Source organism: Acaromyces ingoldii (assembly GCF_003144295.1).
Source record: "Acaromyces ingoldii strain MCA 4198 unplaced genomic scaffold FA10scaffold_5, whole genome shotgun sequence".
NCBI classification, from domain to species: domain Eukaryota; kingdom Fungi; phylum Basidiomycota; class Exobasidiomycetes; order Exobasidiales; family Cryptobasidiaceae; genus Acaromyces; species Acaromyces ingoldii.
Genome location: NW_020290251.1, coordinates 76,542 through 89,995, shown reverse-complemented (window position 1 = coordinate 89,995; position 13,454 = coordinate 76,542). Strand labels below are relative to the sequence as shown.

The window sequence follows — 13,454 nt, the reverse complement described above, 5'->3', positions numbered from 1 at the left end:
AAGAAGAAGAAGAAGAAGAAGAAGAAGAAGAAGAAGAAGAAGAAGAAGAAGAAGAAGAAGAAGAAGAAGAAGAAGAAGAAGAAGAAGAAGAAGAAATGACTGCAGATTCCAATGAGAAGACACAGACAAACAGAGAGGTGAAGTCACACAAGTGGTCCGGTGACCCATCCATCACGTCGAAAAGGCCACCATGCCCAGGAGCCAGGAGGTGGTAAAGAAGCCGTAGCGGAAGAGGTGGAAAAAGTTCCACTCTTCGATCTTCTTTTCGGCCGTGTTGTCGTCGATGTGGACAGTGGCGCTGTCACTTCCCTTTGGCTCGATCGTCGCTTCTCCACGCTTGTTCTTGACATACGTTTGGAGCGACTTGATTGATGGGAAGACTGAGAGAGAAACGAAGAGTGGGAGGAGGGTAATTAGCAGAGAGAACGCCAGCCAGGGGAGGAGGTGAAGGAGAGACAGCAAAACTCACTGAAGGCAATAGTGAAGGGAAGAGGAGCAATAGAGAGGCCGGCAGCAGCACGAAGGATCCACTTGAGCTGCTTGACGTTGGTGATGGGCGAGTTCTTGTCGAGGAGCACAAAGCTTGGCACGTAGAAGGACGCGGCGAGGTACGAGCTGGCGCTGATAGCAAACGCTCCCACCAGAGGTCCCTGCAATGGGATCAAAGAAAGAGGCGGCTCAGCCAAGAACTAGGCAGATGGGGTTCAGAAGCGGAGCGACTCACAGCGGCACGGCTGAAGAAAAAGTCCCAGAGATAGACAGACTGCTCGGTGTCGAGCTTGGCCTGCTTCTTCGACTGTGGACTGAGAATCAGGGGCATGACGCCAAAGACGGACGCGCCGACATTGGAGTACAGCGCAAAGGACGACGCCGTCAGACCGACGCCCGTCAGAATCTTGTAGGTGCTCATCGTCTCGTCGCTCAGTAGTGGTTAGGTCAGGAGCGAAGCCTAGACGACCTCTGGGGCGGAGATGCCCCCATCCTTGCCCCGTGCGCTCGGGCCAACGTGCATTTCCCTGCCTCTGCGAATGTGGCCTAAGAAATTTTCGCGCGTGCGTTTCGTTTATCTCGATCTAGTCTCAATTGTAGCGGTCTATGGAACAGATAGTCTCGGAAACGAAAGCCACACAGCCCTAACTAAGGGTCTGCTCATGGAGAGAGAGAGTCCTTCAATAACTAGATTGATAGCTATCAGTAATGCTACTGCCTTGGTAGCCATTGCGATGGAGGACATGTCCAATCTCATCGTTGATGTCTTCGTGATCTTCGTCGGCAAACATGGAAGCGAAAAGAGACCGATTTTCGGCATTTTTTGATTGCTTCAACTGTTGTGCTCGTCGCCACTTTGTTAACGAAGAGGCTGAATTTGACCCTATGCGCTGCCGCCGCCCTAATGTGGCGAGCCGGTGCTGATGGTCGCTGACCATGGGCTCATCCTCGCGCTTCGACCCTGACTCCCTGAGCGAGGTCCATGAGGTAGCCAAGATTGACGAGTAGACGGTCACGACGACATTTGTGAAGAGGAGATGTTCGCCGCCGCGGGCTATGGGGAAACTAGCTTTTCGCGTGCTGTGCGGCCTCAGCGGAATGGCTGCGAGAAAAGCGACAAGAAGAATCTGGGTGATGAGGGCGGGCAAAAAGGTGAGGAACAGCGCTTCGAAGAGGAAACGAAGCCGCCTTTTGGACCTGGACGACGAATGTACGTGCGTCTGACTCCTGGCTTGCTGAAGCTGGTGTAACTTGTGCAGGAGGATGCAAAAGGAGTAGCCATTATCTATCACTTGGAGGCAGCCCTCGATGAGATAGTGGAGATTGACGCCCAAATAATAATTTTGGAGCTCGGTCCTGGTCAGCTGCTCGATTGCACAACTGATGGTGAGGCCCATTCGGGGCACCTTCAAGATGACGGGGATTGCTACCATAGCCATCCGGCGTCGCGTGGTGTTCAGTGATGTTGGGTAGAGGGCGAGGATCTTGAAGATAAGGGGAATGTCTGCAAACCAGGGATTGAGTTGTCGGAGGGCATACCCTGCCCAGGTGAAGCGCCTGAGGCGATCTACTTCGAGAATGGGCCACATTTCCTTGATGTAAAGATGGCCGAATACGACGATGTCCAAGAGCAGGTAGGACATGAATAGGAGGAGGGAGGCGAGCTGAAGGTAGAAGATACAGCTCGACCTAGCCCTCGGCGTTGACAGGAGGACGAAGGCAAACGTGACGAGGACTGACGTGCCAAAGAAGGCGGCTCGCAGAGGCAGACGCAGATAGACACCCTTGAGTGTCGTGTGGTAACGCTGGACCGAGTAATTGTACTCCCAATGAGGGTCATAGCGAGAGGGCCGCGACAGGTCCGACCGAGCGTCAAGCGTGATCATGCTTGAAGTGCTCTCGAGCTGGCTGGTCCAAATGTTTCGAAAGAGAAGAGAAGGGAGGAGACGGGATAGGAGATGTGAGAAGATACCCACGCAGGCTTCTGTAGACTTAGTCATTGCAAGATATACGGGCCGGAGGCACACGTTCTTACTGTAGGCTTTTCAAGTGCTGCCTTCATGCGCAAGCACTGCACCTTACCTTGTTTGGCTTTGTGCGATAGTGCGTCGTGCTCACTCGTATCCCAAGCGCAGGAAGAGACGCCTCGCATTTTACTGCGCAACGCGTACGCATGATCGGCCAAGTGCCGTGAAACGAGTAGCAGAGGCCCTCGCACACAGCCGGCGAACCAATGCCAGCAGTAAGGTGCATCATTCGGCGAACTTCGACCGAATCGAGCAAAAATGGTATTGCATCGACTTGAGAATTAGCAGGAAAGTCTATCGATGCCGCCTCCATTCGCCGTAGTTTCGACCGTCTTCTGAGCTATCTTGAGATGAGGTGTTGGGTAGCTGGACGCTGGCGAGCTCCTCAATCTCTTCACTGGTGCTACCGAAGTTGTCTTCGGCAAACATCGACGCAATCAAGGAGGTATCTTCAGGCCTCTGTGCCCTTCTCATCGTGAGGCCTGCTCCACCCTGAGGGACCTGAGGGGCCCGAGGGGGAGTCTTTTGCTCTTCCGTCTCGCGTAGCTTCTGGTGCTCCTGCTGCCTTGACGAACGGGACGACGAGAGAAGCGCCTTGCGATTCAGGGTGTTCTCGCGCAGCGACGTCCAGGAAGTTGCCAAGATAGACGAGTAGACGGTGACGACGACATTGAGGAAGATGAGGATGGCCATCCCGGAATACACGTACCCAGGAGCGCCGTAATGCTGCGTCAATGCATACTCTTCTGAAAATTTGACCGAGAGCGGTTGAGGCGCCGTGAAGCCGACAATGAAGATTTGAACCAGAATAGCGGGAAAGAAGGTGAGGAAGAGGGATTCCATGAGGAATCGAAGCCGAAGCCGGCCCTTTGTCGTAGTGTGCGCTGAGGCCTTTGAGCGGAGTCGCCAGAACTGCACGCACTTGTACAGGAGCACCGAGGACGAATAGCCATTGTCGAGGACCTGGAAAAGGGCTTCGAGCAGGATGCACAGGGCGGGGTAGCCGCCTGTACGGCCGAATTTGGTGCTTTCGTAAGCATAGACGATGATAATCGAGATCCGTGGTAGCTTCATGAAGATGGGGAAGGCCACCATAAGGGCTCGACGGCGGTGCGAGTAGACCGTCGAGGGGTAGAATGCGAGAATCTTGAAGATAAGGGGAATATCGGCGACGTACGGGACAATGAATTGGAAGACGGCTTCGGCATTGGCCATGTTGTTGAATTTGAATGGCTGGTAGACTTCCCACGAGTACTCCATGGCCAGAGAATATTCAGCGACGCCTAGAAGCGCGTAGACCATCGCGAGGAAGAGTGACAGAAGCTGGATCCAGAAGATTGGGTTGGCTCGTGTTCTCTGGCTGCTGAAGAGAACAAAGGTGGGTGTGACGACGCACAGCGTGCCAAAGAAGCCGGCGACAAGGGGCAGATTGACGGCAAAACTAGGCAAGGGCCCGTAGATCAGCCTTGCGGAATAGTCAAACTTCCAATCGGGGTAGTAGGGGGAAGGCTCGAGCATGAAGCTCGCGTTGAGATTAGCCATGGTGGACGGACGACGAAGGTGCCGGTGAGGTTAGGAGGTTCGAGCTGGAGAAATTCAGGTCGGGCGGTGAGGTCGTAAAGGTGATGGCGAATGGAGGAGTTCTTGAGTGAGGGAAAGAAGGGTGAGGCTAGACAACTTTCAAACGACTACCATTGACCATCATTTAGCATCAGAAGTTGCGTAACTGTGTCGGGATGACCATGCGGTCGTTGCCACCTAGGCTTAATTTGTTAATCTGTACCTTTTACGTGTACCTTTCTTTTGCCGAGAATTGACGTTTATTAGTACTTCCTCTTCGCGAGTAGGGCGTTGTCCTCCTCTTATGCTCTCCTGTCTTTCTCCCGACAGACCAATGTTGTTTCACACTAAAAAGGATACTTCCGTACTCATGTTTAGTCGCCGGTAATAACAACCCATTTACTGGCCCCCCGCGCGGTTAAGCCGTCCAGAGCAGGCAAAAGAGCAAAGACAAGGGCGTCAGAGTGGGGGTTCCTGCACGGACGGCGGAGCTTAAACTCTCTCTGGCTACTCATATCGTGATAAAAAGGGAGAGGCAAACGAGAGCGCAATGAGGCCGTGACGCGTGGCACGGCCAGCGCCACGAAGCCAGATGGTGACAGTAGGAATCCTTGTCGCCGCCGCTGGATTTGCACAATCGCGGCTGAATCGCTCGTCTCAGCAGCTCTCTCATGCTCTTCAGAGCACCAAGTTGTATCTCGGAGTTCTAAAAAGGTACAATGCGACACGAAGACGAAATCCGCGCTAACAATATATACAATGTGACTCCGAACTAGTCGCTCCTGTCCCCTCGCAGACAGACCCAGCAATCGAGAAAGTTGATCGCCGCCTTGGACAGCCTCATCCTCCCACACATGGACATTGTCAAGACAGACGCCGTTTGTGCGGCAGCGTTCGAGCTGGCCAAGGCCCATCTTCTTACTTCGATTTTGAACCACAGCATCCGCGTCTTTCTCTATGCGGCTTCTCAGTCTGGGCCGTCTCGTAACCTCTTTGTGGCCTGCATCATGCACGACTTTGGCACTGTTGACGAGCTCTGCAACGGGCCTTGTCGCTTCGAGGTGGAAGGTGCCGACCGCGCCGTGTCACTCATGGAGTCGCAGTCCCAGCCGAAGGAGGACTGTCATGAAGTTTGGGTCGCCATTGCGCTGCACACCAGCCCGCAAATCGCCGAGAGAATCTCCGAATTGGCCAAGACTGTCCGCTTGGCCGTCTTGAGGGACTTTCACCAGGGCTTAGCAATCGATGAGGGGCTCGAGAGGACCTATCCTCGGCTTCAGATCGAAAAGGATCTGGGTGACGCTGTCGTCCGACAGTGCCTCCTTGGCGATCCAAAGATGAAGGCACCGGCTGCCTCGTGGCCAAACAACCTCTACAAGTCTCACACGGAGAATCCGGGCTGGGAGGGCATCAACAAAGGCTTTTGAGGATGGAGGAATGTGGGAATTGCATGCTTGGAATGAATAAGTCAAGTGGCTAATAACAATCGATCGAAGAAGAAAAGATGGGAGAGAAGTGGAAGGGAGACAAAGATGAGATTAGGACGGGAACAAGGTAAAGGCTGATGAATGTCGTCGAATGAGTCCTCTTCCTCTGTGGCTCCGACAGAACGACAATTGCTCTGTGTGACCCAGGGAAGAAGCCATTCCGACGCCAGGATGTTATTTGTTCAAGGTGGTGATGATCGGGGCTCGATGATGGGGGAAACGCGGCGTTGTTCGGGATTACGGTCCTAACATTCAGATGGAGCGTGCTTTGCAGTGTGCTTTAGCACATAATCGATACAGGGGGGAAGCGCCGTCTCAGTAACGTCTTCCCTCGTCTTCCTCCTCTTCCTCGTCGACCTCGTAGAGAGGTTCTTGTCCGCCTGACTGAGCATCTATCATACCGTGATAGACTTCGACTGCAAAAGCATTCATCAGGCCGGGCGTGATTGCTTCCGCGTGCTCAAACGCTTGTCGAATGGCTTCGATCGACTGTTGCGCGTCAGGTCGCTGTGACACGGCAAGCGAGAGCTTTGTGTGGGCAGAAGGTCAGCCTAACTGGGAGATGGAGCCAGATACCTGTTGGAGACTCACTTGGTCAAGGACCGGCAGCAGAACGGCGTCGAGGGCAAAGAGTGAATCTCCTCGGACAGCTGCGGCTGCCGCTTGATTCTGAGCAGCGTCCCTCGCGGGCGTTGGGATGCTTTCGCTTCCGTCCCGCCCATGCAGATTCATCTGCTCCAGCCGCAACCTGTCGTCCTCACCCAGAAGAGCGTCATCGTCATCCGACGGTAGTCTCCTTTCGGGATTGGCAGCCCGTTCGTAGCTGGCCAGAACGCCATTCTCCAGCATGCCTCCCCCCGGCGATTTCGCAAGAGCAGCATCAACAACGCCGTTGAGCTCTTTGTCTTGGTCCAACTCGCTCGATGTCTGGATGTGCGTTCGCAGCTCTCCGTATCCACTGCCCTGCCCCTGGACGTATGAAGGCGTCGCCACGCTGGACTCGCCGCTGGACGAGGACGCAGAATGCTGGCCCTGCATGGGGAGAGCACCTCGCTGGCCAGCTGCTGCGCCTAGCCGCACAGTCCCGCTTGCCGAACCCGATCCTCCCGAGGACATTGATCGTACCGAGCCGTACCTGTTGGCTTCAAATGCTGCTGGCCCTGCCGCGGCCACATTAGGGCCTCCGTATCTTTGCTGCCGCGCCACCACAGATGCTGGTGTGCTGGGTAGCTCCTTGGCAGCGTGGAATCCTTGCTTTCCGTTAGGCGTGGTGTCCTCATGCGCATTGGTTGCGGGCGCTCGCTTGGTCGGCGTTGAAGCACCCTGCGCTGCAACGATGCTCCCCTGCTCCTGTTGCGCATCGTGGTAGACCGGGGGGATGGTGGGTTGCGGAGGCGCCTGACGCGTGGCTTGAAGACCATGCACGGGTGCTCCGCCTCCTCGCATTGTTGGGTGACGGACTGTGCCAAAATCCCAATCGTCCTCCTCCGCAGCAGGTTCTTGGCCCCGTCGGTCGCTGTCATCGTCCCGGCCGCCGTCGCCGCCCTCTGCCCTCCATCTCTCGAGGCGCTCGATGAGTTCGGTAAGGTACGTCGTCTTCTTTGCGTTGCGAATAAAGCGATGCTTGAGAAGCTCCTTGGCCGTGGGTCGCGCGGCGGGATCACGCTGGAGGCAGTAGCTGACAAACTCGCGGAACGTTTTTGAGAAGCCCGAGTCGAGCTGGGGCGGTGGATTCTTTGGGATGAGGAAGAGCACCTTCATCGGGTGAAGATCCGCGTACGGCGGTTCGCCCATCGCCAATTCTATGGCTGTGATACCCAAGCTCCAGATATCGGCCTTGAAATCATAGCCGCTTTGCTTGATGACCTCGGGGCTCATCCAGTAAGGTGTGCCCACAAACGTGTTTTTCTTTGTCATGGTCGCTGTCAGTTGCCCACTGACACCAAAGTCAGCAAGCTTGACGTCGCCCGAGGACGACAGCAAGACATTGGCGGCTGTTAGAAAAGGAAGAGCCATCGTAGTGAGCGACTTGTATGCGCTTTCATAGGAGACAGCACAGCTTACCTTTGATGTCGCGATGGAGCTTCCCTTCACCATGGAGATAGTCGAGTCCCTTGAGAAGTTCCCGCAAGACGATGGCAATGTAATCTTCGCGGAACTTCCCAGGTTTCATCTGAAAATAATGGCACAGGGACATCAGGTTGCGAAAATGACACAGAGCCAACAAGCAGCGCTCACCAGATCCGAACAACTGCCCCCCGAACAGTACTCCATGACGATCCAGAGGTTGGTGCCTTTGAGCCAGCTGCCATGGTATCTGTAGTGGGAGTGTTCAGATCCAGCCTGCAAAGCTTTCGACATCTTCTCCAACCACTCACTTTGTGACAAAGTCACTGTCGAGCTGGCTGAGAATGGCAATCTCCTGTTGGATGTCGTCGATCTCATCCTCTGCGTTTTCGAGGTCGATGATTTTGATGGCCACCGGCTGCCGTGTGATCTTGGAGAAGCCCTTGTACACCTCCCTGTCAACATCGATCCCATCGTCAGCATCAGCAGCGAGCGTCGGGAGCCCTGAGCAGGCGATGTAGCATGCCGGGGTACTCACCCAAAGGAGCCCTTGCCGATGCGGTTCTGCTTGACATAGTAGTCTTCGGGGTCCGAGCCCTGCGGAGGAATCTGCGCAGCCTGGTTGGAGTTCGCGAGAGTTAGCCTCGCATTCAACATGGAGGGATGATGATTGAGAAAGAGGAAGAAAGAGGGGAAAGGCCGAGAGAAAGCAGGTGTAGGGAAAGCCCCAAGAGCAAACGATTTCAGGGGGGGGGGGGTCACCCGGCTTACGTCCAAGTTCAACGTGCAAGGCGATCAAAGCGCGTCGGTCCACGGGCCCCTTCCTGGGCAGCAACTTCGTGAATGCGCCCGATCCGCAACCCTTGCAGGGAAGGGTAGGAGGGACACTTCGCGAGCGCGATTTCGACAGCAGCACGGAGGATGCGTGCGAGGAGCAAGCATCACAGCAAAAGAAAAGAGAGATACGCGTGCGCTCCGGAGAGACTCACCATCGCAAGGTCGCTTCTGCTTCTTGGTCAACTTTCAGAGACCGAGTCTGCGATGGAGAGCAGAAGGAAAGCGTTGTCCGCAATCGAAGGCCCTTGGTTGCTCTGTGAGGCCAGCGTACGCGGGGTATGCTTTCTTGTCGCCGACAGAAAGATTTGTCGGTCCTGCCTGAGATAAGCAGGGTCCACGTCAGTAAAGCTCGCGGCGCCAAGTCCCTTGCTCGGACTTGCGTCGGGACGGCAGGGATCACTACGACGACACTCACAGGAACAATCGCACCGTTCGGCGGTGCTGGAGTGCTGTCCGCGCTGCCAGGTCTGGCTGCTGATGTGCTTGAGCGTGCGCGTGCGCGCGCGTGTTGTTGACGTCTGTCGTCCGCGGGCGTGCAGCGCGCGTCGAGGCAGTGGACGGCAGCAGCAGCAGCCGTAGCGTGTGCGAAGTCGGAGACCCAAGTGCACCCTTCCTCCCTCCTTCTTCGCACAACAGGGATCCTCTCTGTCGAAATGTGGGGGTCCTCCTCGCCAGGTACAAACGAGCTCTCGATTATGTCGAAGCCGTGGCGGTGCAGGAATGGCAGGAGGCCAAGTGCTGCAGTAGTAGTAGTTGTAGTAGTACTTGTAGTAGTACGGTTGGCGCAGAGGGACGGACCCCTGATTTCCTTTCTTTTTTCCTTTTTTTACACTTTCGCAAGAGACCGAGCTGATGCCGGCCCGATTTCCTTTTTTGGTTCTCTGGGCTCCTTTTTGGATCTCTGATCTCTCCCAGTTGCGTAATGATGCGCTGCGTTTTGCGGTGTGCGTAGAGCACTGAAGCGGACAACCGTACGCAAGGACAGGACACGACAAAAAGAAGAAGAGGAAGAAGAAAAGAGGGAGAGCGAAAATGGGGGACAGAGATGGAAAGCGAGAATGGTGGTGTTGGTTGGACCGCGCTCGTGTTTGACTCAGCTGTAGAGAGACGCTTTGACCTTGTACGGGACAAAAGCGTGCTTTCCGCCAGCACGCGTTGCCTTCACACGCAATCGGGGGCTTTTGCAGTCGAAACCTCATATGTCTCACTCTCAGAACACATCCGCTTCTCCTTCTTCATCTTCTATAGAGGCCAGCGAATGGACGTAATTGGAGCTGTTTTCCCCCTCATTTCCCAGCGGCCGGACATGACCTTGCAAAGACAATGCCCACATCAGTGACTGGCATGTGTGCGAGATCTTTCAGCGTAGCCCAACTTCGTCATCAGCCGTTTAGCCGGCCATTTTCTCTTCGATTTTTTTTTCCCTCGCTATGCCTTTAGCTCAGACTCTTTCTGTGCTCCTTGTGCGCGCGTATTAAGGACCCATTCGTTATGCACAGGCTGGTGCCCCACATAGGAAGCGAGGTTCCCACGAAGTACAGTACAAAATTGCGATAGCTAGTGTCGTTGTCCTCCCCGGCGCGGGGTACAAGGCAAAATCCCTGCGCTCGACATATCTGCCGCTTTCTTGCGGCGGGCAGCAGCTGGGTAAGGAATAGGCCGAGAATGTCCATCTTGGCGAGGAAGCGTCACGGAGAGAGGTACACGTTGATGTGTTTGTTTGTTAAAGGCCAAAATCAGATAGATCTCAGATCTTTTCCTAGGACGCAGTGTCTAGCGTACGTTAGCTCGCCGGAGAGGAGATAAATGAGGTTCACGAAAGGCGCTTCCACCTGGGATTCATGAGTCCATCTCCTCTTTTTTTGTGACTTTTAAAGGGCGACGGCAGGCTGTTTGCCCTCAGCGTGAGAAGGATGCCAAGAGCTACATGCGGATCAAAAAAATCGATCTCGGCTTAACATTTAGGCCGTAGCCTGGCTGTTCTTGTGGTGTTTCGGGTCGCTGTCAGTACGTAATGGCTGGCAAGCTACGTAGCACCCTGCCTTTGAGTTGGACCTTTGGTACGTACGGCACAGCACGCGAGATAGAGACCCACCCCATCCCGCCTATGGGGCGCAGTGCTAGTCCCGTTCGTGCATGCAAGTTGGTCTCACATCAACTTTCTTGACGCGTGGCGCGCGCGCTTTCAAGTTCCTGTCACGAGGGGGCCCTGCCCGAGTTGTAATTGAGGGCTATCGCATGTTGGCGTTCGCGTCCTGTCTCCTGGCTCGTCGTTGCATCGGACTCCTGCTTCACCACATCAAACAGTCCCCGGCCTTGTCTCGGGTCTTTCCTAAGCCACTCCAAAGGGCACGCGCCGACCACCAAGGACCTGAGAGCAAAGATGGAAGAGGAACACGAAAGCTCAAGCCATTCGCGGTCGAGCTCGGCCGCCTCGGGATCATCGCTTCGGGCAAACTACATCTCTCTCCAGGCCGCCCACCAGTCGCTTTTGGCACGCATACAATCCGAGGAGGACGATGATCGAGAGGAGGAGCTCGTCAGACTTCGACAACGTGTGACCAAACTGCAAGATGAGCTGGCAAAGTCGAGAACAGAGAAGGAGGAGTTGTCGGGGACGGTCAGGGATCTCAGGTCGCGCGTTGAAGAGGGCCGGAGAGCTATCATGAGATTGCAAGGTGCAGGCAGCGGAGGCGCTTCGGGTAGCAGCGCCACCGGGAGCTCCCATGGTCCATCTGCCAACGTCTCCATCGGCGGCGCTAGCGGCAATCGGAGGAGCATGGGTCCCTCGGCTTTCTCATCCTGGAATCCGCGAGAGGTCTTCAATGGCACCTCATCGTCGCCTGAAGACGATGCGACATTGCAAGCCGATGAGAGCAAAAAGTCAAAAAGGGCATCGCTTGCCTTTGGACCCAGTGCAGGGAGTAGAATCGTGCACCGACGGACAGCCAGCGGCGGACGAGGGACTGCGATGAGCGAGGCGGATGGGTCAGGGCTCGGTCTCATGAGCCCTCCCACCACGACGCCAGGCGGTTTAAGAGAACTGCGGCTGTCCGGTCCCGCCGGTAATGGATCCTCGATCAAAGCCTCTGGAGGCGACAGCAGCAAGCGTAGCTCGTTCATTAGCGGCCTGTTTTCGCCCGCATCGGAGACATCGGAGCTCCCGTCGACGGAAGAGCCGACAAATAGTGGGGCAGGCTCGCTCCTTTCTGCGGGTACTCGTGCAGTCCGGCGGACGAGCAATTCGAGCAGCATCAGCGCAAGTGCGCTCAGCAACGACGGCGGAGCCGCAGAAGCAGGTGGCTCTTCGCTCGGGCTTCCTGGGTTCGCCAATCGCAACAGTGCAAGTCCGGCGCCCTCGAGTGTCCATTCACCTATTATCGAAGATGGCGAGGGCGAAGAAGTCGAGGTGAAGCACCGCGGAGCAAACGAAGGGGACGAGGATCCTTTCACGGCAAAGGCCAACGTCATATCGCCGCCGACATTTGCCACTATGCAAGCTCAGCAGCAGATCTCGTTCGCACAAAGAAATCTTCAGGAGCAGACGGAGCGGCTCAAGGACCGAGATCGACAGCTGGCCGAGCTTAGGGGAGATCTGAGCAAGCTGCGCATGGAGCTCGACGAGGCCAAAGAAGCAAGAGCGGCCAGCGAAAACTGTTTGAGGGCCCTCCGTGAATTTGTCCGCGATGAGGCAAGTAACGACCCTGGCGGATCGAGCACGGCAGGTGGCGAGGGCGTCAACGATGCAATGGCTCTGCGGGGCGTCAAGCTCCCTCCGCTGCCGACAGACAAGGATGATGACGACGCGCGGGGCGAGCAGTCCTCGGACGGAACTCCGTTGACGCCACAGAACAAGCAGAACACGTTTGTATCTACGATGACGCCGACAGCGTCGACGTGGAAGAATATTGGGAGCACTTTCTCAGGTTTTACGACGCGTAAGCAGAGTGTGACGTCGCCACCTGCACCGCCAGTGGAACGACGTGAAAGTCAAGGGTCAAACAATGAGGCGAGCACTGGCGCAGTCGGGCTCAGCCTAGGCTCACTATGGTCACGCTCGGCAACAACGCCCGCATCGGAGACCGGTCCAAACCTTGCAGGCGGTGGTGAACTGGAGAAGACAACGAGCGCCTCCTCGTCTGCCGCCTCCACTGCCGGTGTCAAGGGGCTTGGCGGCTGGTTTGGAAAGGCAGGAAAGTCTTCTTCTGTCGTCAGCCCTTCCTCCGAGGGACTCCCCCCTCCACCGATGGCGGCTCCCAACGACGGCCGCCGGATTTCATCGCCGCCCTTTGCCAATCTCGACAACAACGTCATCACCCTCTTTTCGGCACCGGCAGGCGACGACGCCGCAGCTACTACCTCCCGGCCAGAAAGCGTAGGAAACAGCTCGAATGGCAGCAGCAGCAAACGAGGGACCTTGCTCAGCCCGGGCGCCAGCGACATGGAGCCCAATGGCCGCGTGAAGAAGATGATGGAAAAGACAAAGGGCGTCGACGAGGACGAGGGCTTCGTCCCGCCCACCTTTTGAAAACTCGTTGTGATTTGCCCCGACATCGTGTGTTATCTGTATCGTTAGGATTTAAATTCGCCCAATCACTATAGACTCTCGCAATTCCTGGAATGCCTTCCATCATTGAACCAGTGCGGGTGAGCAAGCCGGAGTCCACCATCTTGTCAATGTCTATCTTTTTCAAAGTACGTCTGCAAAAATTCCCACAGAAAAGCTTCATATTTTCAATTTGGGTCAAGAGATGGAAAGGCAAGATGCTGATCGCCGTGTATAGATACAGAAATTAATGCCTGTGCTAGTCTGGAGCTCCTCGGAAAGGTGATGGACCGTGGACGCGAGAAGCTTAAATGTACAAGATCCGTGGGTAGATGAAGCAAGAAGTGAATGGGTGACAATGAGCCTTGATCATGTTTGCAGCTGCTGTGATTTTGCAGGTCGAGAAACCGAGAGTCGCGAGTGAGAAAGACGATCGTGACC

At 55.6% G+C, this 13,454-nt stretch overlaps 7 protein-coding genes across 7 annotated transcripts; 2 read left to right on the top strand and 5 right to left on the bottom strand.

Annotated features, from left to right (window-relative positions):
* Window positions 1-171: 171 nt before the first annotated feature.
* Window positions 172-910, bottom strand: FA10DRAFT_287628 (hypothetical protein; the record flags this gene model as incomplete). Its single annotated transcript, XM_025524155.1, has 3 exons — window positions 172-380; window positions 470-650; window positions 725-910. The coding sequence occupies 3 exons, from the start codon at window positions 908-910 to the stop codon at window positions 172-174; spliced, it is 576 nt and encodes a 191-aa protein (XP_025375266.1).
* Window positions 911-1,169: 259 nt separating this feature from the next.
* FA10DRAFT_287627 (hypothetical protein) lies at window positions 1,170-2,375 on the bottom strand (the record flags this gene model as incomplete). Its single annotated transcript, XM_025524154.1, has 1 exon — window positions 1,170-2,375. The coding sequence occupies one exon, from the start codon at window positions 2,373-2,375 to the stop codon at window positions 1,170-1,172; it is 1,206 nt and encodes a 401-aa protein (XP_025375265.1).
* Window positions 2,376-2,799: 424 nt separating this feature from the next.
* Window positions 2,800-4,234, bottom strand: FA10DRAFT_280698 (hypothetical protein). The gene has a single exon (XM_025523637.1). It carries the CDS (start codon window positions 4,056-4,058, stop codon window positions 2,811-2,813), a length of 1,248 nt encoding a protein of 415 aa, XP_025375264.1. The 5' UTR covers window positions 4,059-4,234; the 3' UTR covers window positions 2,800-2,810.
* Window positions 4,235-4,881: 647 nt separating this feature from the next.
* FA10DRAFT_268285 (hypothetical protein) lies at window positions 4,882-5,571 on the top strand. Its single transcript, XM_025522263.1, has one exon. It carries the CDS (start codon window positions 4,931-4,933, stop codon window positions 5,501-5,503), a length of 573 nt encoding a protein of 190 aa, XP_025375263.1. The 5' UTR covers window positions 4,882-4,930; the 3' UTR covers window positions 5,504-5,571.
* A 307-nt stretch (window positions 5,572-5,878) lies between these two features.
* FA10DRAFT_287624 (Pkinase-domain-containing protein) lies at window positions 5,879-8,287 on the bottom strand (the record flags this gene model as incomplete). Its single annotated transcript, XM_025524153.1, has 6 exons — window positions 5,879-6,091; window positions 6,155-7,557; window positions 7,628-7,736; window positions 7,802-7,880; window positions 7,942-8,085; window positions 8,169-8,287. The coding sequence occupies 6 exons, from the start codon at window positions 8,285-8,287 to the stop codon at window positions 5,879-5,881; spliced, it is 2,067 nt and encodes a 688-aa protein (XP_025375262.1).
* On the bottom strand, window positions 8,262-9,762 carry FA10DRAFT_153469 (hypothetical protein). Its single transcript, XM_025518118.1, has 2 exons — window positions 8,883-9,762; window positions 8,262-8,785 (listed from the first exon to the last, which is right to left on the bottom strand). The coding sequence occupies exons 1-2, from the start codon at window positions 9,664-9,666 to the stop codon at window positions 8,616-8,618; spliced, it is 954 nt and encodes a 317-aa protein (XP_025375261.1). The 5' UTR covers window positions 9,667-9,762; the 3' UTR covers window positions 8,262-8,615.
* A 940-nt stretch (window positions 9,763-10,702) lies between these two features.
* FA10DRAFT_268282 (hypothetical protein) lies at window positions 10,703-13,133 on the top strand. Its single transcript, XM_025522262.1, has one exon. The coding sequence runs from the start codon at window positions 11,133-11,135 to the stop codon at window positions 12,993-12,995; it is 1,863 nt and encodes a 620-aa protein (XP_025375260.1). The 5' UTR covers window positions 10,703-11,132; the 3' UTR covers window positions 12,996-13,133.
* The last annotated feature ends 321 nt before the right edge of the window (window positions 13,134-13,454 follow it).